The 26568-nt window shown below is 34.7% G+C and overlaps 5 protein-coding genes across 11 annotated transcripts in view; 3 read left to right on the top strand and 2 right to left on the bottom strand.

Annotated features, from left to right (window-relative positions):
* Positions 1-14219, top strand: part of LOC117234579 (GTP-binding protein RAD-like) — a 78709-nt gene extending 64490 nt beyond the window's left edge. For 2 of the 3 annotated variants that reach the window (XM_033495953.1, XM_033495954.1), the window contains 4 exons: positions 2804-2967; positions 6548-6639; positions 8260-8452; positions 11301-14219. In XM_033495953.1, coding sequence (XP_033351844.1) covers positions 2804-2967; positions 6548-6639; positions 8260-8452; positions 11301-11536 — 685 coding nt within the window. In that variant the 3' untranslated portion in view covers positions 11537-14219. The remainder of the gene's footprint in view (positions 1-2803; positions 2968-6547; positions 6640-8259; positions 8453-11300) is intronic. The other variant, XR_004493541.1, reaches the window with a different exon arrangement.
* Positions 14220-15425: 1206 nt separating this feature from the next.
* Positions 15426-19535, bottom strand: LOC117234592 (sperm mitochondrial-associated cysteine-rich protein-like). Of its 4 annotated transcripts, none has more exons than XM_033495972.1 (4): positions 19269-19535; positions 18248-18564; positions 16397-16509; positions 15426-16296 (listed from the first exon to the last, which is right to left on the bottom strand). In XM_033495972.1, exons 1-3 carry the CDS (start codon positions 19352-19354, stop codon positions 16496-16498), a joined length of 417 nt encoding a protein of 138 aa, XP_033351863.1. In that variant the 5' UTR covers positions 19355-19535; the 3' UTR covers positions 15426-16296; positions 16397-16495. The 4 variants fall into 4 exon arrangements, 2 of the variants coding, with proteins under 2 accessions (XP_033351863.1, XP_033351864.1); XM_033495973.1 differs by having other exon boundaries at positions 15426-16262; XR_004493542.1 differs by lacking the exons at positions 18248-18564; positions 19269-19535 and adding an exon at positions 16567-16979.
* Positions 19536-19808: 273 nt separating this feature from the next.
* Positions 19809-20719, top strand: LOC117234594 (mitochondrial pyruvate carrier 2-like). Its single transcript, XM_033495975.1, has 3 exons — positions 19809-20232; positions 20304-20445; positions 20545-20719. Exons 1-3 carry the CDS (start codon positions 20133-20135, stop codon positions 20684-20686), a joined length of 384 nt encoding a protein of 127 aa, XP_033351866.1. The 5' UTR covers positions 19809-20132; the 3' UTR covers positions 20687-20719.
* Positions 20719-23712, bottom strand: LOC117234577 (peptidylprolyl isomerase domain and WD repeat-containing protein 1). The gene is made up of 8 exons (XM_033495951.1): positions 23514-23712; positions 23065-23167; positions 22782-22978; positions 22497-22690; positions 22071-22408; positions 21805-21994; positions 21143-21718; positions 20719-20901 (listed from the first exon to the last, which is right to left on the bottom strand). The coding sequence occupies exons 1-8, from the start codon at positions 23608-23610 to the stop codon at positions 20758-20760; spliced, it is 1839 nt and encodes a 612-aa protein (XP_033351842.1). The 5' UTR covers positions 23611-23712; the 3' UTR covers positions 20719-20757.
* An 851-nt stretch (positions 23713-24563) lies between these two features.
* LOC117234590 (probable N-acetyltransferase san) lies at positions 24564-26163 on the top strand. Of its 2 annotated transcripts, none has more exons than XM_033495969.1 (4): positions 24564-24802; positions 25307-25463; positions 25570-25736; positions 25838-26163. In XM_033495969.1, the coding sequence occupies exons 1-4, from the start codon at positions 24795-24797 to the stop codon at positions 26010-26012; spliced, it is 507 nt and encodes a 168-aa protein (XP_033351860.1). In that variant the 5' UTR covers positions 24564-24794; the 3' UTR covers positions 26013-26163. The 2 variants fall into 2 exon arrangements, with proteins under 2 accessions (XP_033351860.1, XP_033351859.1); XM_033495968.1 differs by lacking the exon at positions 24564-24802 and adding an exon at positions 25179-25201.
* The last annotated feature ends 405 nt before the right edge of the window (positions 26164-26568 follow it).

Genomic DNA, 26568 nt, shown 5'->3' with positions numbered 1-26568 from the left:
CCGAGCAATTACAGCCGACGCGCGGTGTCGGTGGGACGAGCGAAGGCCGAAAGATTGTCCGCGGTTACGGCTCTACTTGAACGAATTAAAGGCCCTTTCTCGCGCTCCTCTGCCTCTCGCGCTCCTCTGTCTCTCGCGTTCGTCTCGTGTAATTCCGACGCGCTGGTGTCTGCCTGTTCGTCGAGTCCCAAAAGGTTATCCCGTGCCGCGAGACGGTCGCACGGCCGATGAAACAAGACGCAATCTCGGCGAGTGCTCTTCCGCGAGAAAAAATACCGAGAATTATGAGCAACGTCGGTCGACCACCGCTCGAACGCAACGAGGTGTAAACGGGTGTACGCGTTGTCGATGGGACAGGATGCAACGTGAGGCGATCCCTGATGAGAAACTAAGAATAAAGTACATGGAACGGAATATTTTCGTCTTCGGCTTTCGCGAAAATTGACTTTGGATAATTCGTTCGATATGTTGGGTTGGCAACTAAGTGATTGCGGATTTTGTCAGTACCAGCTAATGAGAAAATCCGCAATCACTTAGTTGCCAACCCGATATTCGACGCAGCTGCCGAGCAGGCGCGACTAAACGATTAGAGGAAGGTTGTGGTACGTGCGAGAAGCGTGGAATACGATTCTTCCGTTTAACGCTTGGTTTTCAAGAAAACACGAGCGCGCAAAATTTCCAAATTCATCCTTTTCTCGGAAACAGGGCGTCTTAGGGACAACAAATTTTGTTTTCCACGCGTAGAACAATATACTAGCAATATACTGGTAACTTATTTTCGTCCAGTTAGTCGGCAATTAGCCGCGTCCGAATACTTTTTCTATGCCTCGGACGAAAGAATTTTACTCGACGTTTTCTTCTTGTTTGTTCGCAAAGGATCGGCCCATAGCCGCGTGCACGTTGAACCGCGTCCTGTATATTTTCAGGCAGTTTTCAACTTTCATATTTCGCTGATACTTCAGAAACAAGCAAGTTGTTAGAAAAAAAAAGTGCAAAGAAATTTAGTTTCGCGTTTCCCCTTCCGTGGTACGTAGCCTGCAATTTCTCTGTAAAATATGTTCTTCCTGGAACGTGATATTTGAAAAATTGTTCGAACCACTCGCGTTCCGCTTACGTACGCGACACGAGTAAACTGCTTCTAATACGATTAGAAGATAGCGAATCGGCAGAACAGTGGGAAATGGCGGCGTCGTTGCAGCGGGTATTAGCTTCTAAAAAGAAATAGAAGGATGTGCAGGAAATGAGGATGGGAGAGGTATGGGGCGAGTGACAGAAAATCGAAGGAAGACACGCCGGGAATTGTGCAAGCTGACAGGAAAACCTCGTATTTGTCAGAAATAGGGCTGGCTTTTTCCCTTTGCCGCGCGAGGCGCGCTTCCTGTTGGCAATGCGTTCTCTCGAAACCGGAAAATTACGGCGAATCTGCCATTGATGTTGGGTCGAATAAAAAAGAACGCAGACTCGACCAAATTTCGACAAATTTCCATTCAAACGCAAATGTTTCGAACGTTTAAACGATTTTGCCTCTAAAACCCGTATATCTCGTGCCTGTAAATATACGCTACGTCGCTTTAATTATTTCAAATCTCTTCTTTTCTTTTTTTTTTTTTTTTTTTTTGTTCCTGCGGCGTGCATCTCCGCTTGGCAAATAATTATTTTCGGGATATTCACGAAAGCGTGTGTCTAATATCGTTAATGGGTTAAAAATATTCTCGAGTTTTCAGAAATAACGAAAAACGATCGATTTACGGAATGTCGAAACCTTATCGAACGAAGATAACTCGCGAGACTGTTTCGAACGCGATTTTGTTCACCAATTTCACAAAGATCCGAAGAAAGATGTAATTTGTAACGTACATATGAAAAATCAGGAGAGAAGAGAAGAAGTGCGATGCGTTGTTGGTGTATCGCGGAGACTTAAACTGACGTCATGTTATATTCACGAAGGTCGTTTCGGTTTCATAAAAATGAAAGATAAAACGGTAGAATGATAATACCTGCGGAAATAGAACAGACTGCGATAAAGCGACCTGAGGCTACTAGCTTTTGCTTTTATACCTCTTTACGACTGCACATGTGTACGTTTATATTCGTTTACTTATGTAATTAAGCGCGTAATTCTTCGGCGAGTTCTTTCTTCTTTCCTTTAACAGCTTGGAAAATCTACTAAAATCGTCGGACGTGAGATTCTTCGTAAGAGATCGTAGCGAGTGAAAGACGATTTGTTCGAAGCGCGCCGTCTGATTAAGCGTATTCTCGTTCCACTGAATTCTTTGCTCGACGTTCCTCCTCAGAATCACGTGTACCGCGATAGAATTTACCGGCGAATTGGTCGCTTTAACGCAAAAAGATCGCGTCGTCGACGTGGGCTGACAACGCGTCGAAACTTCGATTTATTTTTCCATAGAACACAAGGTACACCGTGTATCATATGCTGTACGAATACTGGAAAATTCGAAAATAGAACGCAAGCGAAATCGATCGCACGAAACTATCTCGACAGTGACGGTAGAACACGATACAGTCTCTGCTTGTTTCCAAAATTTGCGCAACAAATCTTAAAATCCTTGAAGACTCGCACCAAACAAATAATAATCTGCCAACGTAATCAAAATCCGTGCTTCCTGTTCGGTGAACTTCCTTCTATTCCCCGGACGAGCATGCGACGACGCTGAACGTAAAAAGACCGACGACGAGGCAGACGAGTAAGACGATGAACTCTGTTTTTCCGATGTCATCGATCGATACGAGTTTCACAGTCAGCCACATATTCACCGCACGCTTTCTATCTGTGATGTTTCAGCTCGGCGTCACAGCTTTCAGGCATGGAAGCAGAGGAAGACACGAGCAACGAACGAGTGGCCACTTATAAAGTCGGCATGCTGGGTGCATCCGGGGTTGGGAAAACCGCCCTCACCGCCCAGTTCACCACCAGCGACTATATTTGCGCCTATGACACTTCCCTGGGTGAGTGTACGTCGCGTGTTCCTTTGTTTTCCATAGTTGCGGAAATATCGACGTTTTTATTTGTAAAATAGACTGGGGGAAAATTTCATTTACGGCAAAAGAGGGTGTCAAAAAATGGCCACTTCTTGCACCTACGCGGTGATGCGATGGGAAAGTTGAAACGGATGAGCGCGAAGATAAAAAAGAAATGGCAATGGTGAAACTTTATCTTCGTCTTCTTCAGGTACCGATCCATCTACGAAATGACTCTGGAAATTCAGCCGGCAAATCGGTGGAAGTTTAGCATCGAGGAAATCCCACGATGAACAGCGATCAACCGCAAGTTCATCGACTTTCCGCCGACTTTGGCTTGCAACGCGCGAACAAAATATTTTCAATTAACTGCGGAGCCGCTGCAATGGAATTTTATTTCGGTGGAAGTCGGTCGTCGATAGGTCGTATCTCGATCCGATATTTTTCGTAGTCGATGAAATCGGACGCTGATGCGATTTGCCATTCAAAGTGCCCATTCCGAACACGTCGAAGCTGTCGGCCGCAATACAGCAAAGTCCTATCTATCTGTTTACGTATTCGAGCTAATAACATCTCTGGTTATTCCGATGTCCGTCGAGCTCCGTAGTTACTTCAAACGAAAATGTTTTACGCTAATTCTATTTCTGTACCGAGTGCAATTCGTTCGTGACACTCGACGCATACGTATACGGATACAGGTTGAGCGAGCGTACTGTTGGCTATTGTTCTCGGCCACCAGAAACCCGATGATACTTGGGATTTGCTCGATTTTAAACTCCGATTGATTTATCAACAGAATCTCCGAAGGATTATTACGTCGATATAGACGAATACTTATTTTGTTGTTGGATGAAAATTTGAGGAAAATTAGAATTAAATGTAAGGTATCTCTCGTTTTTCTTTTTCAAGTTCAAGTATCTTTCCCATCGTATTTGGGGTAAATAGTAATGACTTTTTTTCTTTCTCTTCTTAAGTGGCCTGCAAGAACGTTCGCTAGCAGATCCAGAAAATAACCATTTTGAGAAGATCCTCTTTTGGAGGTGCAAAAGTGCACGGAACGTATTTAGCGTGTAAAAATATACAAAATATTATCTAGAGTATGGTATTGTAACGTTTAATAAGTGAAACAAATTCCTGCTTGGGTTTCATATATTTTTTTTTTTTTTTTGGTTATTTAATTTTTAGTTTAGTTGATAGAAATATGAATATAAATGAACATTCGCTGTCTATAGTGGGATTAATATTTACAACGTGAAGATTATTTGAAAGAAATTACATCCTGGTTTCCTGTGAAATGAATCGAGTATTTTCCTCTGGATTGTGTCTCAAAAATATTGAGGACCCCCTTTTTTAGGACAACCAAATACCGGAAGATTGTATAGCGTGTGCGAATAGCTGTTTCAAACGAGAATAAAAGGAACGTAAATAAAAACAGTTTTTAGTTTGACTGTGCTTCCAATGGATATACATTCCGGAAAAACCTCGGCAAAAATTCCATGTAAATTAGATGCGGTTAGAAACGTTAGAAACTTCATGTAAAATCTGAATCGACGTTTTCCAACGACGTGTATCGCTAAAGGTAAAATCATAAAATCGTAAGGAAAGGAAAGACGCGTGTTAAGGCAAAAGATTTGCGGACGAGCGTGATGCTTTGATTACAAAAATGTTTGTGTTCCATTTAAAGCGATATCGAAATTGGAAACAAAGGAACGGAAAAGGAGAAAATATCGGAAAGACCTGGAATTTGCAAAATGTTTTGCGCCCTTTGTCAACAGCGACCAAATCGCTTTGTTAGGTATAACCCACTTTTCATTGCGTCGCAGCATTTGCTGACCCGGTTTGCAAAAACGTGAATGAATTCGTTATCAAGCAGGAAACGCTACTTTCACGGAACAAATGCAAAAATACTGATAATAAACGAAGGAATAATTACGCAGCCATTTCTTTGATGTCTGATATTTAGTATTTTATGTTAGTTTAATCGAAGATCGAACGGTAATTTGAAAAGAACGAAGCTCAACAATTAACGTCCTATTCGTTCTATTAAAATGCAAATGTACAAGGTCTTGTAAATGGCAAGTTTCTTCTGTTTCAGCCTCTCGTTCCCCTATTTTCTTCTCTTTTCGCATACGTGTTCTCTACGTATTATTTGCTTCCTGTTTGTATCCTAATGGGAATTTCTTTTCCGTGAAACGAATAAATAAATAAATAAATAAACGTAATCTTAATGCGATATTTTAAGCTTATTATGATTTTACTTATGACGTTTAACGTTAGACCGTGCATTTCTTGCTGCAAAATTTCAATTTCTAAACATTCTGGAATCAAATATTATTTAGATAATTTTTCGCTCTGTTGTTTGCCCTGTTTTCAGAATAAAAAATATTGTCGCGTTTTTCGCCATAAAATGAACCGTCTGATTAATTCTAAAATGAAAGAAGAAGAGAAAAAAAAGGAGGAAGGTCATAATTTTCCGTGTATTTATTTTCGCTTTATGGAACAGAGAAGAATTAGCTATTTGTTTTGAAACGATTTTTTTTAAATTGCGTATTTGAGACTATTTCGTCTGTTGAAAAATAATAAAATCTTTTCCTTTTTTTTTCTCTCTCTCTCTTTTCTTTGTTTACATGCAATGAAACAAATATAGGAATATCATATTAATCGAATGTCATATTTTAATAAGGGATTTCGCTAAATTCGCGCTTTGAAGGTTTAAAGCGTCAAATGTTACGCTTAATCGAGTTTCGCAGAAAAGAATCGCGCGAGCAACTGCACAGTTTGTTACGCGATTTTAATTAACTTCGAATCCGGAAGCGTTACTTTTGTAAACGCGTCGGCTGCCCTTGAACCGTTCACCTGTGCGCGTAATTAACATGTTCAATACCGTGGAATATTTAGAGTTGCCGTTGAAAAAATGAACGAACGGCTTGACAGAAATATTTTTAATTAAAGCCAGCCCGGCGTCTGGTTATTATTGAACAAAGCGATGCAAAACCTACGGACAAAGGAAATTCCAAAATTGTAGAATCAATAACTGTGCAGATGAAAACATTTTCCGTTTTCGATTCTTCCTGCTGTCCGTTGTTTTTATTTTTTCTATCCCCCTCATACGCAACGACCAGCTGTTAAATTACAAATTTTATTTCCGTAAAAATTATATTCCAAGATGAAGATCGCAGATTCCGATAATCGTGGACAGTTCATTTTCATCGATTTAATCGGTTAGCTGTTTTTGACGAGTATAATCGTCACGAACAAACGACAATACTTTGACTTATGGCAAGACCTAGTAAAATATCGAAACGATCATTTCGTTACAACTTAATTCTATGTTATAACAGCCACGCGTACTCTGTGCTCGACGAGTATACTCGTCGTCGCTTACAACCTTTCAATTCGACGTTTTCAAACAGGTCGCAACTGGTTAACGTATTACGCGTATTTTTATATTTAGTTAAGCATTAAATATTTCCAGATACGTTTCTACGTTGATATATTTAACCAAATATAATACCAAAAATATTATGCAAATTATGTAATACGCGTATGTCGGTTTGATTTGTTTCAGACGAGGAATACGGACAGAAAAGTGTTTCCGTGATGCTCAATGGCCAAGAAACAGAATTAGAAATCATAGATCACCCCACGGCGGAGATGTCGGTAAGCTTAATTACGTAATTACGATAGAACCCCTTTTATCCAACACGGTCCACTAATTCCACCCATTTCTTCGCTGTTTATTCATTCGTATAATCGGAATTAATTTTCATATAACATTTCAGGAAGTGAACCAAGTGGTCTCTTTCCCTCGTAAGGCAAAAACATTTATTCGTGCAAGCGTGTAAGGCACCTGAACTCGGATAACAGAAATTAACACTAGAACTACCGGTAATTAACAGGAAGCTATTTGTACCAAAACAAGTCAAAATGACTGATCTTTAAAAAATACGTAATAATAGAATATTTGTATATTTATTTATTCATTACTTTCTTACAGAAGGAATTCCATGTCATCTAGTACATTTTTGGTATTATTAATCCATCTGCAACCATGATCGACCTAAAGGAGGGTTGACACGTTCATAAAATTGTAGAACCAGTCATTTTGAGTGCTGTGGTACTTCTACTGTTAGCATCTAGCGATCTAGCGATCGATCCGGAATTTTCCTAATAACAGATCGCAGAACCCTTTTACACTTTGACGAGTACCAGTCATTTTCACTGGTATTGGTATAAGTAGCCTCGACACGCAATTATTTTCAGTTTGATCACGTAAAAGAGAAAATAAAATTCATTATATTATTCTTTTAGTCATCGTTGCGAAAGTCATTACATGATTGCGGAGGAAAAATATAACACGAAGTAGGAATTTTAAAATCAAATTGTAAAATCAGTCAATTTGACTGGTGTGGTAGTTCTAGTGTTAAGAAACAACATGTTCGATAAATCCGACGATCCGATAACGTCGGATCTCTCTGTTAAATCTCTCTCTGCTAAATCTGATAATTTCCTCGCTTCAACATATCTACATATATATAATTTCTACCCATTTTTATTTATTTAATTATACATGTACAAATACTCTGTACGCTCCTTTTTCGTTGCGTCTCTATTCTCTTCCATTTCTTCTTGTTTTTGTCTTTTTCGGCCGCATTCATCACGCAACGTCCCTACGCTCGGGTTTCTGCGGCTAAAGGTTTACCTTGCTTATTAAAATTGGCGGACTTATTTCTACTCGACATGGTATTACCTTTATCTCGATGGAAACACGCGGGATTATATCGTATACCTAATTTGCTACGAGTTGTAAAAGAAACAAGAAAAGAAACACGAGGTGAAGGGTGTAGTAGTAGAATCTTGATAAAATTGAACTTTCTTCTCTCTTGAAAGAAAATTTCGTTTAATCTTTTATACGTCCCTGGATTTCCCTTTTATCTCGCCGCTGCCGACTATACGCGCGTTTCGCATGAAACAGTACTTAATTTTATAAATACTTCGGCATTATTTATGCTTGTATCTTACTATATCGCGGTACGTGTTGTCTATTTACGTCGTCACGTATCTTTAGATATCCTTTACGTCGAGTCTTCGTAATTTTAAACATACACAAAGGAAAAATACGAAAGCGTAAAGTTACCATCTCTTCTTCATTTGAATAACATCTGATATTTATCCATTTGCAAGTGATAATCCGCCTGTCTCTCCTTATGGGAGTAGCAGCCAGTAAGACGCAAGAATATCCTAACGACTAACGAAACTTCCTTCTTTTGTTTGTTCCAGGTGGAAACGTTCTGCTCGACGTACAATCCGGACGTTTTCGTGGTGGTTTACTCAGTGGTGGACAGGCGTAGCTTGAAAATGGCCGAAGATACGCTGATGTATCTATGGAAGAGCGATTATATGGCTAGTCGTGGCGTGATTCTCGTCGGCAACAAAGTCGATCTCGAGAGGAAACGGGAGGTTCCATCCGTTGGTGCGTACGAGCAATAAGAAACGAACTTTGTAACCAACTATGGGGGTGGACTTGGTTATTTACTCGTTGGACGTGCAATACTGGCTTACACTGTCTGTTTGACTTTCTTTGCTATACTCTCCAAGCTTTCCTTGGCGTTTATTTGCCATATTTTTCCGCGATCATACTTACACAAAATTTGCAACTTTCTCTTTTTCTTTATTTTGGTTATCTGCCTTTGAAACGTACCCTGCTTGCAAGTTCGGTAAATTCTTCTGGCTATAAATTATCACGTCGGTGACTTTCCCCAGGTTGTCGTCTTACAGCATCTCGTGACATTCCTACGGCAGGATGTTCCTTCCTCCTTCAGCCCTCGTTTAATCCGCCCTTTGTACGTCCACGGGGTTGGTTTCTCAGAACATTGCGCAATCCCTTTCTTATGTCTCGTTGCGTCTCTTAATTTTCTCTTGGACAGTTGGTATTTCTACATCTTTCCGTTCGATCTTCGTTGCTGATGTCACCACGAGCCATTGACAACTCTTCCTCCGAGTGCCGTTTATTGCGGCGATTCGAATCTAGCGACGTGGTGCTGGCTCTTTGCCGCTGTTTCCCCATAGAACTATCCCATAAGTTCATATGAGTTTGATCATTGTCTTGTGCATTGAAAATTTGTTTTCTATGTCTTCCACGTCTGTCTTTTTTTTCATCTTCGTGTCTTCAATTATCTTTTACACCTGATCTGTCCACGTGAGTTTCGAGATCAGGTGCAGTTCTAGGTAGTTAACTTTGGTTTAGTGGAGACGATCATGTGATTTTGCTGGATATTCGATTGGCAATTTGGAGCTCGATTAAGCGCGTGTAACATTATAGTTGGATTATAGTTGGCTACGTGAGTTTCGATTAGATCTCTTGCTTCGTTCGATTATTTATGATAAAAATATAAACAACGAAACTATTCGGTTGTAGCAAAAGTTTCTTTCGTTTCATAAGGAAATAATACCACTTTATGGAATTGTGTACGATCCATTTTCTTCCGAAAGAAACTTTCCAGGCAACTTAATATATATTAAATTCTACATTCTACACGCCTAGAGTACAGCGAACGCAAAATAAAACCGCGTTTTGCATTTTAATTAACAATCGCCACACGTAATCGCAACAAGTACGTGTTTCGGGATTTCTTGTTTCGAGTTTGAGTACCAAAATTTTCCGCAGACCGTTGCAACGAGTTTCCTCGGACCACTAAAACGTTTTACACATTTGTTGAAACGAAAGCGCAATCGAGACGTAAAGATACGAAGATCGTAGGAAAGTTAAGTACTACATAAAAGAAGAAGTAACTTTTCTCTCGGTACAAAGATATAGCCCGGTGCAATCGCTAGAATTGCTCTCCTGGACCAGTTCGCTGAATTTCCTTCTAACGTAAGAGCTTCTGAAACTGGAAAAGGTCAACAATAAATAAACTTGTTACTTGCGTTGATTAACATCGATGTTTATATTAATGAAAGCTGTTGCCGTGCTTATCGGTTTCCCGCTAACTATACACGGCCGTTCTGACGAAAGCTGATAGTTGCCACTTGGCGTGATGATAATTGCTAGTCGCGTAATTACGCGTTCGTGCTCGTACGTATTAGACGAGATTCAGTGAAACCTAAATACCGCTAATTTGAATCAAGATTAGGCTTTCTTTTTCGTGCATTAGGTACCATTAAGGAAAATTAATAATCCTAACAACTACGCAACGTAGTAATTCATTCTTTTGTTCCTTCTTTCATTTCGCATGTATTTATAGTACTTGAAGTAAACAAGTAATTTTCAATGACACGATCGTGAAGCTGCACGTGAAGTGGCGGGCATACGACGTGATCTATATTTATAATATTAAGGTATAAAGTATAAAGTATCAGTGAATAAACAGATCGTTGTACGAACTATGCTAGCTTTTATTCTTCTTCTTTGTTCTTGCTCTTTCTTTTCTAATCCGAGTATTTTAGCTTTATTCGTTATTTGCTGTTGCCTTCTTTCGGTGTATTTATCAGATTGTTGTTTCGGAAATTGGATGGAACAGGAAAATATAACAAAATAAAACAGATTTTTCTATGGCAGATTTTCTATGGACACGTAGATTAACACTTTACCGACCGATAGGCGATTAATCGGTTTTCTGTCGCCGACGCTTACCGACCGATATCTTACCAATCAGTTTTTTGTCGCCGATAATCTTTCTCATTATTTGAGCAGTAATTTGTTATTTAGTACTAAGGTACCTTGCTCGGTTGCGTCAATTGCGTTGCTTTGTAAGCTCCCACAGTTTAATACCAATTTGAAGAACTTATCGTTCGCGATGAACGAAAAGAATGGTATTGGAGAGTGTAAACCGAAACAGAGCCGGTGCCAGGGAGAATCTGCACCCGAGCTACCGATCGGACGTGCGTATGTTGTTGAACCACTAGGGGTCGGTAAAGTGTTAACAGCTTCGAAATGTTTAAACGTTTTGATATATCTATACAGATCGTATAATTAAGAATTGATTCTGTTGTAATAGTAAATTATTTAATTACAGCAAATTAGGAAATCCGAGAACGAATGTATTATTCGTTGTTTTATCCGCTGTTTCTTGCTTCAACCGTCGGATCAATCTCAATAATTACGATTATTCAACGCAATAACCGATGCGCTGTTTACCATTTAAATAGCGATAAATAAAATTCCATTGCAACGATTCCGATGCAACGTAAATAGTTGACTCGAAGAAGATATCGAAATAATTGATAAAAATAAGAGAAAAAAGTCTTCTGTAATCAAACTGTTATTGTCGCGTTTACTGTCTCAACTTCAGCCTCTCAATTCGTAATCTCTGTGCCAACAGTTGGCCGACGTTTGGCGAACAACTGCGGCTGCAAGTTCATCGAAACCTCGTCAGGACTTGCCCATCACGTGGACGAGCTGCTGGTCGGCATCCTAGCGCAGATTAAGCTGAATCCACAACGGGACCGCGACCAGGCAACCAGACGAAGAAGAAGCAAGCATCGTAGAAGGATCTTGAAACACCTGTTGGGCTTCAAAAGGAAAACGAAAAGCTGCGAGGACCTGTTCGTCCTCTAACGTTTGCCCGGCTCGAAGTAACGATTAAGAATACGTGAAAATTAGGTTTGTCGATCGTCTGATTCTTCTTTTCTGTGTACGTGAGAATCGATATATAGGATGTATAAAAAAAAATGCTGAGATTAGACCTAAGGAACATGTAGTAGTCGTTAAAATAAAGAATAAGAAAAGCATCTTATAAATAGGGCGCGGATATTTATGCGAGCATATTTTTATGAATACAATAAGATAAAAGCGTTATCTAGATAGACAGTTAATTTTATTTACTAAACGTTACCATGTATTTATTTGTGCGTCTTTGCTTATTACGTGGGATTTTGCGTATTTTGCCGCTAGCTTTCGATATTTTCAATTCCACGTAAACGCATAACAATCCGCAACGTACTTGTAAATATAGATACGAAAATCGTTATTTTTCGAGACACACCACCTTTTTCAACTGCAAATTATCCTTATTCGTTTATATGCGTTTCTTTCGTGCATCACGCTTTTGTATATCATTGGACGATGTTAATAAGTTTTCGTGTAACGTCAAGGGAATGAAAATACGTAAAAATTTGGCGACTAATTTCTGGCCCCTTAACAAAAGCCTCTCGCACGACTCTGAAGAAATGAAACTCGAGAATAGAATCTCGATATTTTATTCATCTTTGCATACTAAATGTATTCTGTGCATTTTCGCGTTCTTCAATTTTCCATGAATACATAATAATAATAATTTTCCATCCATCCATAATAATAATAATTTTCGTACCAATATTTCTTAATATCTTCTTTATTACTGTAACAACAATAACAAAAACGATAATACTAACGATAACAATATTAATCTCCTATCGCGACCTTATCTCAGTATTTTTTACTCCTATATGCTAATTATTCTTAATTTTATTCGTCGAAGCAGAAGGCTCTTGCTTCTGACATTGCTTGTACAAAATATACTAAGTTGATTTTTGTCTAATTTCTTGTATATTGATTTCACTTGCTCTTCCTCGGTTATTAACAATACTTGAGAATGATATTCCGTTTGTAATATGCAATCTACAGGCTGAGTGCCGTGCACATTTGTACAATATATGCTCTTTGGTTTCTAGTTTGTAGTTATTGCACATCGCAGCATTTTCCTAATCCACTGCTGAAATATATCGCCTCTACAGCTTAAGATAATTTCACCCCATCCGGACGGTGTAAGCCGCGCTACGTCTCCTCTTATCGTCGTTTTTATTTTACCGAGTACTATATGTTCCAACTTCTGGATAATTTGACACCAACTCCTTTCGACACCCTACGTAGCAGAAAGAAGCTGAAATCCAAGCGAAAACCGAATACGAAATTAACGTAAGCCGTAAGCGTGTAAAACGTTGGAAAAATACCAGGAGTCTGAGAAATATCGTTTATCGAGAAGAGAAAGCAGATTGCGAAGAAGTATTTTTCTTGGAAACACGTGCAACGGTTTTTCAGATCTTTTTTAATGGGATTCAGTTTGTAGCATTCCGAACGGGCTTGAATAAATCGAAATCGATTTGAATGAAATTGAACTGGCAGAGAGAACATCCCCGAGGAAACACAGATCTGGGAATGAGAACGATGAAAAAAGTATAACGTATACTTTGTATACTATGCGCGTGATATTTTCAATTTCGTACGCGTTTGATTTCAAAGGGAGAGAGAAAGGGGAGGACACGGAGTTTCGCGCACGAAACGACCAAAGTATGAATTTATCAGGGATGTTCCCGGCGAGATTCTCTGCAAAGTTTCCACGTGTTGCCAATACCACGGCTTGTGCCTCGTGCGAAACGTTAATGTAAAAATACGATTTGAAATGATACGGCTTCGACATTTTATTTAAAATTGTACATTCCTCGATATTTCTTTCGTTCGTCTAACTTTGTATGTAAATTCTTATGTAAACAAAAATTGAGCAATTGGTTAATCAGATAGTATACATTCTTATGTAAACAAAAATTGAGAAATTGGTTAATCAGATAGTGTAAATTCTTATGTAAACAAAAATTGAGAAATTGGTTAATCAGATAGTATACATTCTTATGTAAACAAAAATTGAGAAATTGGTTAATCAGATAGTTTAGATTCTTATGTAAACAAAAATTGAGCAATTGGATAATCAGATAGTGTAAATTCTTATATAAACAAAAATTGAGAAATTGGTTAATCAGGTAGTGTAAATTCTTATGTAAACAAAAATTGAGAAATTGGTTAATCAAGTAGTGTAAATTCTTATGTAAACAAAAATTGAGAAATTGGTTAATCAGGTAATGTAAATTCTTATGTGAACAAAAATTGAAAAAATGGTTAATCAGGTAGTGTAAATTCTTATGTGAACAAAAATTGAGAAATTGGTTAATCAGATAGTGTAAATTCTTATGTGAACAAAAATTGAGAAATTGGTTACTCAGATAATGTAAGAATTTACATAAAGTTAGACGAACGTACAGTTTTTAATTAAATTTTGAAACCAGTCGTGTGACCGGGTCTGGTAAAGTCAGTGTCGAGGATTAGAATATAAAAGCTTTGAAGGGGAGAACGACCATTTGTCGTATCATATCAGCGGTATACTTTGTCCTTCGTGCGAATTAGTTCGCTTCGCGACGTTACGGAAGAAGAACGTGATAAGTAGACTACTGCGGAGTTTTATGCGAATTCGCATCTTAATGGATGCTACTAAAAAAGAAATGGGAACCAGACAGAAATATGCTGTATCCGTTAATCGTGTTTGCGAAGAGTATCGTACATTCGATATTTTCTATATACTTGCGTATTGTCCGCACGTTATTCTTTTCTTACAATCAATTTACATTTACATTTCTTACAATCGCAGGAAAATTCGCACTCAACGATAAGTCAGGTTTTCCGTTTCTATTAAAATTCCCTTGTCGATTTGTTTTTGCAGCTGAACAAAATAAACGAAGCTACGTGTTCCAAAGCAGAGCACAGATCCATCGATCGCTAGAATCTCACAGAAAATCAGTTTCTTTCGTTTGTATCGAAATGTTAGAATATCAACATATTAAATTGTACCAAGACGTTCGTTTGCAATCGTAAAATGCCATTAGACTTCTTAAGAAGAATCGATCAAAGTGTTTACAGTCTTATCGTATCTTCCCTGAAATCTTCAATTGTTTACAAAATTTTCTGTCTCGTGGTTTACCTCGTTCTTATGTGTAACGTTCATTGTATAAACTATATAAACGTAAAATTCCCTTCTTCCAGTTGGAAACAATTTGATGGAAGAAGAAATGGGAAACAAAAGTCGTAGAAAAAAGAACTAACGCTTATAATGATTAATAACAATTGAATAAGCTTATTCAAAAACAAATCGTAAATCCTAACAATCTTTGCAAAGCCTAATTATTTATTCGTTGGAACAGTCCTTACAATTTCTTCGTTACAGTTATCAATATTACCCAACAATAATTATACCATTTTATTTACATACATTTTCAATTTATTCCTAAATATTATAATATAATATTTTATATTATATAATATATTATAATATTATTTGTCCATAAATACCATAAATAAGATTTCTCTAACGATCCCTGAAATTATAAAGCGACGAAAGCTAGACGGACTTATTACACGATCCACTACGTATAAGCGTAAAAATCGAAACGAATAACATTTACGAGACCGAAAGCAACGACTGATAAATTGTTGTTCTTGCGAATTGTTACTCTACATAACGACAACGTGCTTCGAATAATTTTAAGAAGAAACGAAAGAAAAGCAGAGGGAACGAAATGTGTTTTAAAATGTATTTTAGACGAGACTAAAAAACGTATATTCGTGAATTTGTCTGTAATCGATGGACGATTATCCCTGACCAACGTTACATCGGCTTTTCTCATCGTAATTGCGTTTTCTCTTTTTTTTTTTTTTTTTCTTTCTTTCGCTAACTTTTAAGCTTCCGCTGTGAAATAAATAGGATGTTCGAGCGTTGTTATCGCTGTGGTATTCAATTTCCAGGATTCGTTGTAAGCTAAGCTTCGATTTCAACGATTGGAAGATTTCCTATCCTGTAAATTGATTCGAGATAAGCGTGATTGTATTTTAAGCTTCGACCCATGGGACCCGATATGGACATACGAATAAAGTCGTTGCGTACGATAATCTTGTCGCCCATTTAAAATAAGGTTTAAAGTAAGCTTTCTTTTCTCGTGTTTAAATATTTGACATTTGTTCGTATCTTCGTTTCATTCCAAAATTGTCTGAAAATCTCTGTCAATGTTTGTAGTATTTTATTTTAATCTGCAGCCTCTTTATATTGTTTACAGGCTGTTTCAATGTTACTTTTAACGTTGTAAAACGCGTAACTTGGGCAAGAATCAAATTCGAAAAATTAAACAGAAAGCGATTCGATGTGATCGAATTTTAAATTACGTTAATGAGCGAGCTATAGATGAATACATCGATCAACGTATTAATACGGATTAAAATACAGATGATTTTTAAAAATTTCAAAGAATCTATACCCATTAAGCGTTTCGTGCGACACTTGCATTATTTTATTTCTTATGTTCATATCACGTTATGCGAAGATTCTCAATGTACATCGAAGTTTAAAATAAATATTATATATCATACAAATTCGAAACGATTCTTCTACAAATTTTTACACTTTTTTTTTTAACTTCGAACGTTGCTCGGAATTGATAGACAAGATATCAAATAAATTTTCCAAAACTGTTCCCACTGACACCTGCTAAATTAAAATCCTCCACTTATCTTCATGTACGCTAAAAAAGCGAAAATTTAACGAAATATGCTTAAAAACAAAAGCAAATGTCGACCAATCTTCGATCGATATCAATGTTACCTACCAAACAATTGTATTACCTTCGAATACGTTCCACAGCTTACTCGTGTTCAATTCAATTTTCAATTCGATACTTTGTCGTTTTCCTTCGCGTGGTAACACGTGAGACCTCGTCGCCGTCAACAGTACGAAACTACAAAATATGAAGCAATATACAAAATACAATCTTATAAATAATTGGTTAATTTACTTGATTGTTATTAAACTACGAAGAAATTAAGTTATCGCGTAGTGTGTTCTATTCGTAGCTCGTTAACATCGCCAACACGTTTGTAACATTTCCTCGGAGCTTGTACGAGGCATAAAATGTTACTATAGAATACAATGTGTCCCAGTTTTGTTCTCGCGAAACTTTATCGGCACAGCTAGGGACAGATTACGTCGGTCCACATTATAATTACATTTTAAAATATTGTCCGCTATTTAAGAACGCAGCACTCGCGTCTACGACAGCAAATCGAATCTATCGCGTTACTAAATTTCTTGTTCACTTTCCCCGATAATGGCAAATACGTCGGAAATCCTTCGCGATAACTCCTAACGCCATCTTAATTCGTCTTTAACGACCATCTCTCTTCGCAGTTACAGCGACGAGTGAAAGTCCATTGGTGCGATATCCGATGATCTCTGGAGCAAAAAGAATCGATCCTCCTCCACCTCTATCTATTGTCGAGACTAATGATCGTTTAAACATTGCCAATATTGATTGGCCGAATCAACGACCTCTACAAGTAGATATCAGAAACAGATAGCGGGAATGCTTTATTAATTACGCTGTGCCGACGAAACACCAGCCCCTTATCTCCTGGTATTTTCTTTCCGATAACTTTTTAATAAAACGTTCTACATATTTCTTTGCTTATCCATTTTGCTTGTAGAATATGCTGGTAAAGTTTCGCGGAAAGAAATCCTTCGGGACACGCCGTACCAATTATATACGCAAATTTAAGTATACGCTGTTTTAAATGAAAGCGAGAATTAAAGAGTTGAAGAATCTAATTGTAATGTAAAACCGGAAGTACAGCGAAACCCAAAAGGCTGGGTCTATGTAAATGAAAAATAATAAACTACATGCTGTCCAAAGGGATGGTCGTGCGTTTGAAATTTTAATCTTCAAAGACAAACAGACGGCACCAGTGTCAGATTCTGTGTATTTTTGCATCTGAAAATCTTTCGTAAACCCGTAGAAGCACGCGTGGAATTTTTTGATGAATTTGAAGATACAAAATTGCACAAAACGCGCGTTAGGAAACGTATACGATATCCAAGGTATAACTGGCAACGCAACTTTCAAAATCTAGGTCCTATGTTCTTAATTATGTCGATTCTCAATTACGAATAAAATTTCATTGGATATACCGGATTCGATACGGATTTATGAGCGTACATCGGTCCTATCACTGACAAAGAGATGGCAGGAACTGCGAAATCTCGAACGAGTTGGCTGTGTTCGATGCTTTAGGTTTACGTGAAACAGCCACGAAAGGATTCCCGTGATCCCATTGTTCCCGAGAAATTGACGTGTCTTTTCTATATCCTACTTTACCGATTCTCTTAACATCGATATCGTGTTTCCATTTAACGTTAAACGTTCGCCACTTTCTATTTTGAGGAATTGAAATTTTTTGTTATTTCCGCCCATTACAGCGCTGCTACGTCTCCTTACGATTTTGCGGAAATCGCAAAGATATATATTTTAAAACATCGATATCCTTCCTTAAGTTTAACGTTAAATACTGCTCGTTTTTTATTTCGATACAACACGTACAGGCATCTCGTTCCAGATTTCTTATCACTTTTTACCATCTGCCGGTAAGATCAGCCGGTTACAGAAATCGGCGCTCTAGATAAGGCGCTTTATATCAGCTCACTTGGATAGCACGGCAGTGGAGAAGGTGAAACGCAAGGTCTCGATGGCAGTGGAGCACACATTGGTGGTGGAAAACAAGCAGGACTGGGAACTATAGGTATCCGGCAACAAGGAGGTGATGGTGAACAAGAGGGTGGTGATGGTGCGCAACAAGAAGCTGATATAGGGCAAGGTCGTGGTTGTGGACAACAGGGGGTTGGTGGACAACGAGGAGGCGGACAGCAGGGTCTCTGAGGAGGAATAACGGGACACAACTCCTCGATTCTCGGTGGTAATACAGCGGAACACGTGGGTGGAGGTGGTACACTAGGACACTTGCTGCAAGAGGCATTTATGAAAAGTTTGAGAAAAATGTAATCTCTGTACTTCGGGTAGTTTTCTTTTTACAAAAATTCAATCTTCTACGTTTTCTACGTTCTTTCCTATGTTGTGTTCGTGTAAACTTATTTGTTATTTAGTTTATTCTTCTATTTAGGTTAGGTTTTAGAAACTTGCTCGTACTTTCTAAATTCTTTCTGCATTATTTTAAGATACTTGCTGTAAGAGGCGTTCTTAAAAAGACAGAGGAAAACGTAATCTCGGTTCTTTAGATATTCTTCCACAGAAATTCAATTTTCTAAATCTTCTGTATCCTTCCTGTGTCGTTTGTGCAGACTTGTTTGTTATTTAGTTTATTCTTCTATCGTTAGGTTTTAGAAACTCGTTCGTGTAAAGCTACTGTGAGTTATTATGATGTACGTGAAATAAATTAAATCTTGCGTATGAATAATGAATATAGAATAATTAAAAGAAAAAGAAATAAAAATATTCCATCAAGATTCCTGCATGAAATCAAACCACGTTCGTATAAAACATATTGCTGCATACATAAATAAAAATAATTCAGGAAAATAATGATTTATATATGTTTAAACTAAGCAATTTCACATAGTTCTGCTTTTAGTAGTAGAAATATTATTTCCTTTATCACTGCATAAAATTTAAGTCTTTTATCCAGAAGGTAATAACGAGAGTAAACGTACCAACACTCGATAGCGCAAAGCAAATATTTCATTTCCTCCAAATCGTTCCATGTTCCCTGGCTTACACTGATGCTACGACAACTCATTTTGAATTTAATATTACAGAAGTTCTGCTGTGTCTTAATATCGACGACATTCGTGAAAATCTTCTTAAAATTTAACAAATTATTTTTTTATGCCATGTGGGTTATATCGTCTTAAACATAATACAAAATGAACAATTTTCGAATCGTAATCAAAAAGTTACCAACAAATATCATTTGTTTTAAATTTCTATGAAAGATACTTGACGAAATAAATATTTGTGAAATTATCTGTATTTCAATATTTTGCGATCTATATTGAAATTTTTTGCAGAAGAATAACATATAATAATATGATGGAATAATTTATGAAAAGCAAAAATCTGAAATGAAATTTTATACTCAAAATATAATTTTTACACAGGAAAAATTTCAATTTTCTGTTCTTTATTACGATAAATTATTCTAATAATTTTTATTACACAAGTTTATAAACAAAATGTTCTTTTACTTTTTTATACGTACGTCTTTTTTAATTTAAGATCATCTAATACGCAATGGTATCACAATCGTAACCATAAACGCATCTATTAAATAAGTAATATCTTAATTGTTATCCTAATTAATTAACTATAATTACAAATATTTATATTATCTAAACGTGTTCATATTTTTAATTTCTCGAAATAAGCTTTATTTATTAACATCACTAGGTATAATCAAACTTCAGTATGACCAAGTCAAACCTTCTATTATCCCACATATCATTTTTTTCCTGTCAAACTTTATGACAAAAAACGATTTTACGATCGAATAAATAAAAATTAATTACCATCATACGATGCCTCCACCGAAGAAGAACAGTGCTTATCAACGGTTAATGATACGAATATCTTGCCTCCTTCCAGCAAAACTTCGTCCTGTTTTTTTACATCCTGCAGGTTGGAAAAATTTTTCACGAAGACAATCCATAAAAACTTTTAATTTGTTGTTAATATTTTTATTAATATAGGACCGACCACTGTATTCTTTTGGGCACCTACGTTTAAATGGGGTTTGGTGTTAGCAGGATTGGGTGACATGAAGCGACCTCCAAACACGATTTCTCTTACGCAAACTGCGAGTCTGATGATTACTGGTGCCATATGGTCCAGGTATTATTTAAACGATGCTATTTTTCTCGTAAAAATGTATACAACAAACATATCGTTTTAAGTGAAAGAAGTAAGATTTACAAATTATTTATCCATCAGGTATTCACTGATCATCACACCAAAGAACTATAATTTGTTCAGTGTAAACGCGTTTACGTGTTTAACGGGAATGTATAATTTTATACGAGCTCTGCTTTACAAAATAGAACAAGAGAAGGCTGAGGAAAAGGATTCAGAATAGTGTTCCGAAAAGGATGTGTATATAGCATATCATAAATTCAATATCATTATTTTATATATTGAAATTAGACATTATTTCACAGTAACGCTAACTATTCGAATATCATCATAAGGTTTATCAGTTTTCGGATTTGTTTTTACTTGACTAATATTTTGTACAACTTCCATTCCTTTCACCACTCTACCGAATACGCTGTGTTTATTATCCAACCAAGGCTGAAACAAATATAACATTAATATTAATTAATATGTTAACGTGTTACCATTAATATGTGTATTAAAATGTGAATGATTTCAATTTAATTTTTAATCAATTTCTAATCGATTACAAGAAGATAGTAGTAGATTTTTCACATGCGTTGCATTGATAAATTATATAAATTATCTACTATTCATCCTACTTTCACATATTCTCACATAAAAAAAAAAAGAATTACGCAAACTCGTCCCAACTTACAGTTGGTGTCAAAGTAATGAAAAATTGGCTGCCGTTTGTGTTCGGCCCAGCATTAGCCATACTTAAAGTGTACGGTCTGTCATGTTTTAAATGTGGTCTAAATTCGTCTTCAAACTCTCCTCCCCATATACTTTCTCCGCCAGTACCAGTTCCAGTAGGATCACCAGTTTGAATCATAAATCCCTTAATTACTCTATGGAATATATGTCCATTGTAATAACCATTTTTCGAATGAACACAGAAATTTTCCACTGTTCTCGGAACATCTTTTCCAAAAAGATTCAAGTGAATATCTCCAAGAGCTGTATGGATAATTGCTGTATCATAGATCTTTTGTACGTTGGTAGCTTCTGTAGAGGAAATAATATCTTCTTTCGATGGTCTTTCATTGAAGACATCTCTATCACATTCTTGACTTTTGGTATCCTCTGGTTCTCTCCTTGTAAACATATAAAATCTATTTTTTTTATAAGCTGTACAAAAGAGTGTTGGATCAGGACGATTCATTTCCAATGTTGGATTTTCTGCAGCCTCCATTTCTACAGTCACAGCAGCTGTAGTCTTCCTGGCTTTCCCCTATACATTTTTAAAATATTAGTTGTTATCAGCTAAAGTTTGTAAAGATACAAGCATCTTTCGAAACGTGTAAATTTTATACACACCTGAAATAAAGCTAATTGCATAGGACGAATATTTTCAGGTTTCCCCATAATCCTAATACATCGATTTGTGTACAAATTTACAACTTTTACACCTAACATTGTGCTATATAAAATTATATAACCTGACTCATCAAAAACAATATTTCCTAAGTTCGTTTCTGTTTTATCCAGTTCTCTTTCTACCGCCATTCTAAAGACGTTATCAATATATTGATTAGAAAATAGATTCAGTTTTATGCTAAAATTTTATTAAGGAATAACGTTACCTTCGTCCAAATTCCATATTTGGTAATTGTTGTGTCATTTGTTGTAATTCAGAAAACCTTTGTAACGTTTCATCAAATATTCTATACAATTTCCCAGTACGAAAATTGAAGACCCTAACTTTTCTATCTCCACTGAGAGAAGCAAATTTTTTACCATCTGGTGATACTGCTAGCCCACATGGATAAGTTTTATTTTTTGCAAAATCAAACAAATCTGTATCCAACTTGGTTTTAAACTTAACGCACTTGGGATACCTGTACTCCATTTTAGGTCCTGTCCAATATTCTACAATACCGGCTTTGTCTGCAGAGATGCACGTTTCAAATGCAGAATTGTACTATAAATGATAACAGTTTATATAAAAATTACTTAAATATGTTAACTTAAATAAGATCACAGAATATGATTATGCTAATTTCCCTTACTTTCATTACAACCACAGGTTCAATATGTAATTTCTTAAAAACATGTAATGGCGTATTGGTCCCTTGTCCATCATAAATATAAATTTTATTTGATTCCTGAGCAGAAACTGCTACAGCAGATATTGCATCACCAGGAGAATATATCCATTCACAGCAAAGTGGAACAAAATGCAGCTTTATCATATTAATCATGTCTGAAATAAAACAATAATATCAGATAATTAAGCCATATTAGTTTAATACAACACAATAAATTATTGAACGTATCTGATAAGATCTACTTACCAAAATTTATAACATCAAATATCTTTATTGTTTTATCTAAGCTTACAGTGCATGCGTGAATACCATTACAGCTAGCAGCCATAGACTGTATAGCCATCATATGCGCGCGAAAATGCTTTACGAATTCTACTAACTCCTCTTGTTTTTTCCAAAATTTAACATGTCCATCGAAACTACCCGTTATCACAAAATTTGATCTGTACAAATACAAAACACAAACTTATATTACAAACATTATATTATTATTTAAGAGATAACATTATATATAATAATAAATACTAACTTTGTTACCACAATATGAGTGATTACATCTCTGTGCATATAAGATTTTTCGTAACATTCGCAACATGGTAAATTATCTATGTATACTTGTTCATATTCAAGAACTGAAAATTAACATTGAATTTAATTAAATAAAAAACATTAAAAATTATATATATACAAAATATTGTATTTTTCAAAATTATAAATTACATTTATTGATAATGAAAAACATGTAATTAACATTACAAACTTATCAAAAGTAAAAAATTTTAATACTAAAATCAATTAATTATTTATATAGTTATGTCATATTTATCTTATATAAATAAATTTTAACACTTCTCAATTATATTTAAGAATCATATTGAAATTTTATACGATATAAAAAATAAAACATATAAATAACACTTATTCATTTTTTATAAAATATCACAAATACTAAACATAGAATAGGTTATATATGTATACCTTTCTGTTTCTTTCGAGATACAGCTTCTGAAGGTAATGGTCCAACCCAATCTTCCTCATTATCGCTTCCACTATGTTCTCTTTTATTATTAGACATTATTATAAAAAAGTAAAACGAAAAACTTACTATAATAAACAATAAACTACGCTTCAAATTGACGTTTATTACTACGCTTTCGACACTGCGTGTCACTAGTGTCATGCGATATCAATTCTATTAAAACATCTATTATTATTGACATAATATATTTTTTATGATACAAACTTTTCTTATATTAAAAAAGAAATGTAAGGTTTATAAATAATTTACTATAACCAAATTATGTAATTTTATTTTTATGTACTTTAAAAAAAGGTATAATTTTTTATGTATGTAATATTATATCATAAATAATCATATGACATTAAGATGTTTGTTTCTTTGTGTCTTTACCACAATGATTAATATTATTTCTAAGTTACAATATAAATTAAAGGTATAAAATCGTAAACGGCGATAGCATTCTTAAATTTGACCCAAATTTCCATATATAGCTTTATAATTATATATTTCTATAAAATTATTGCCTATTTTAGTGTAATATATATTGTTAAATTTAAGTTTTACAGCTACGTAACTGATTATGTATGGTAAATTAAATTCTGTGATAATAATCAAATTACTAATAAGTAATAAGTACATAAATGATTGATAAGTAATTTGCGTCGTAGAGTATTCCATATATTTATATTATTATTTTTTATTAACATTTTGTGACTAAATATATTTTGTATTACACCTTGACAATATAATGAAATGTATAATAATGATATAAGTACGCACAAATTTGAAATATAATAAAACATATTTTGGATTCAGTTGGATCTGAAAAAAGTCTATTGAATTGAAATTTTAGGAGTATATATATATTATATATTATATATATATATATATATATATATTCAATATATAATATAAAAAAATGTAATGCATTGTTTTCATATATATTTAAATATAATAATATGCATGATATTACTTTTTCTTACAATTAAATATGTTATTCACAATTAATTAATAAATTTTTATGTATTCTAAAACCTATCGAAATGTGAAGAAGCAGATATATGTATATTTAACCTACTCCACTAATAAAATTTCAGTATAAGAAGGACGAAGCCGCGTAACGTTATTGTATAATATATACGGCTTATTTCTTCGTAATTAACTTGTAAAACAATTAATATCGAAATTTGTTATTGTTATTTATTCGAGAAGCATTAAAAATTGTTGTACTTCCTAATATGACTAGGTAAGCCTCAAAAGTTTTAAGGTTATATTGTTATATTACGAATCAAAACATTCTAAAAACAATTACATTCGTTTTATTCCAACATATTATTGGAAGATCTATACGATCATTTTCCTTTCACTTGTGATGTGCAATAACTATCTGTAAATGGAAATTTTAAATATTCGTGCTTTCAAGGGCATGTTTATTTAAAAACGTGTAATTAGAAAATCGTAGTTACAGCATAAAAAACTAATGAATGAATTATGTGCGAAAATAATCTTTTAAGTACAATAATTTCTAGAAAAAAAATTGTTGAAAGTAACAAAATATGAATTCCATAAAAATTTTATAATTTCGCGGTTTTAAAAATCCTTTGTTTTGATAGATAAAAACATGTTTAATGATATCAATGTACATGTATGTATATATACATATAATATTTTCAAATTTGTATGTGATGTATGAATAAATTATTATATATATATATTACGTCAAGTAAAAGTGGGAAATTAAAAATTACAGATCAAAAATAGAGTTAGGAGATGTAACACCACATAATATAAAACAGCTCAAACTTCTTAACCAAGTGGTGTTTCCAGTCTCGTACAATGAAAAATTTTATAAAGATGTGTTAGAAGCAGGAGAGCTAGCAAAGCTTGCATATTACAATGATATAGTGGTATGTTATATTTGTTTATATACTCAAACGATATATTGAGAAACATGTCAATATTTTGAATAAAAATTGCTATTAATTTAATAGATTATAATATTATTTATTTCAGGTTGGTGCAGTTTGTTGTCGAGTAGATACCTCTGAAAATTCTAGGCGTCTGTATATTATGACATTAGGATGTCTCTATCCTTATAGAAGATTAGGAATAGGTACTGTAATGGTACAACATGTTTTAAATTATGTTTACAAAGATGGAAACTTTGATTCAATCTTTCTGTAAGTATTTAATGAAATTTATTAAATATATTAAATTCCATTTGCAAATACTCATATATAAATAGTAATTATTACTTTTATATGTTACTTTTTGTTTACAGTCATGTTCAGATAAGTAATGAAGGGGCCATTGACTTTTATAAAAAATTTGGTTTTGAAATAGTAGAAACAAAGGAACATTATTACAAACGAATAGAACCTGCAGATGCTCATGTATTACAAAAAACTTTACGTCCTAAAACAAATCAAACAAATAATCAACAAAGTAATCAATAAAAATCGTTAATCATTAATTTATCACATCTCAAAAACCTACATGTTTTCATAGTCTGGTAATAAAATTATTTTTATTGTACTTCCCAGTGTGTTATAAGTTATAAAATTAGAGTTTTATAAATAATTTAATAAAGTTGATAAATACAATGTACATCGACGTACACAATATAACATAACAATTCCATAAATTATTAATACTCGTAACAAAAGTTTATAATTTTCCAGTTATTGCCAACATTATACATATCACTCTTTTATACCACTTTACTAAACTCACGTTACATTTATAATACTTTATTTATGTTTAATACATTTAATAACTTGTGTTAGCTGCAAAAAATATTATAATGATCAGAACTGAAACAATCTGAAATATTTTGTACAATCAATATATCTATAGTCTTATTCTTTAAATATTTTCTGAGTAGAAAATTGAAAGCTAATTCGATTTTCTTGCAAATGCACATTCAGTAAACATAATACAAAGATATTACCATTTAAGTACAGTAACTTGAGATTATTTGATTTAAAATTATTTAAATACTGTGATTATCAT

This window comes from Bombus vosnesenskii, unplaced genomic scaffold (genome assembly GCF_011952255.1).
Source record: "Bombus vosnesenskii isolate JDL3184/JDL3185 unplaced genomic scaffold, Bvos_JDL3184-5_v1.1 scf7180000013305, whole genome shotgun sequence".
NCBI classification, from domain to species: Eukaryota; Metazoa; Arthropoda; class Insecta; order Hymenoptera; family Apidae; genus Bombus; species Bombus vosnesenskii.
Note: the sequence above shows the minus strand (reverse complement) of the source record. Positions and strands in the feature narration are given on the sequence as shown.

Excerpts from the sequence above, each read along its gene's own strand:
- LOC117234592 (XM_033495972.1), bottom strand. The coding sequence starts at position 19,354 with ATGAGTTGTCGTAGCATCAGTGTAAGCCAGGGAACATGGAACGATTTG. Across the intron at positions 18,565-19,268 it reads CTTTGCGCTATCGAGTGTTG|CAAGTGTCCTAGTGTACCAC; the intron begins GTACGTTTACTC and ends TGCCTCTTGCAG.
- LOC117234594 (XM_033495975.1), top strand. The coding sequence starts at position 20,133 with ATGCCTCCACCGAAGAAGAACAGTGCTTATCAACGGTTAATGATACGA. Across the intron at positions 20,233-20,303 it reads TGTTTTTTTACATCCTGCAG|GACCGACCACTGTATTCTTT; the intron begins GTTGGAAAAATT and ends TTATTAATATAG. Across the intron at positions 20,446-20,544 it reads ACTGGTGCCATATGGTCCAG|GTATTCACTGATCATCACAC; the intron begins GTATTATTTAAA and ends TTTATCCATCAG.
- LOC117234577 (XM_033495951.1), bottom strand. The coding sequence starts at position 23,610 with ATGTCTAATAATAAAAGAGAACATAGTGGAAGCGATAATGAGGAAGAT. Across the intron at positions 22,409-22,496 it reads AACCTGTGGTTGTAATGAAA|TACAATTCTGCATTTGAAAC; the intron begins GTAAGGGAAATT and ends TATCATTTATAG. Across the intron at positions 21,995-22,070 it reads AATATGGAATTTGGACGAAG|AATGGCGGTAGAAAGAGAAC; the intron begins GTAACGTTATTC and ends TAACGTCTTTAG.
- LOC117234590 (XM_033495968.1), top strand. Across the intron at positions 25,464-25,569 it reads CATATTACAATGATATAGTG|GTTGGTGCAGTTTGTTGTCG; the intron begins GTATGTTATATT and ends TATTTATTTCAG. Across the intron at positions 25,737-25,837 it reads AACTTTGATTCAATCTTTCT|TCATGTTCAGATAAGTAATG; the intron begins GTAAGTATTTAA and ends TTTTGTTTACAG.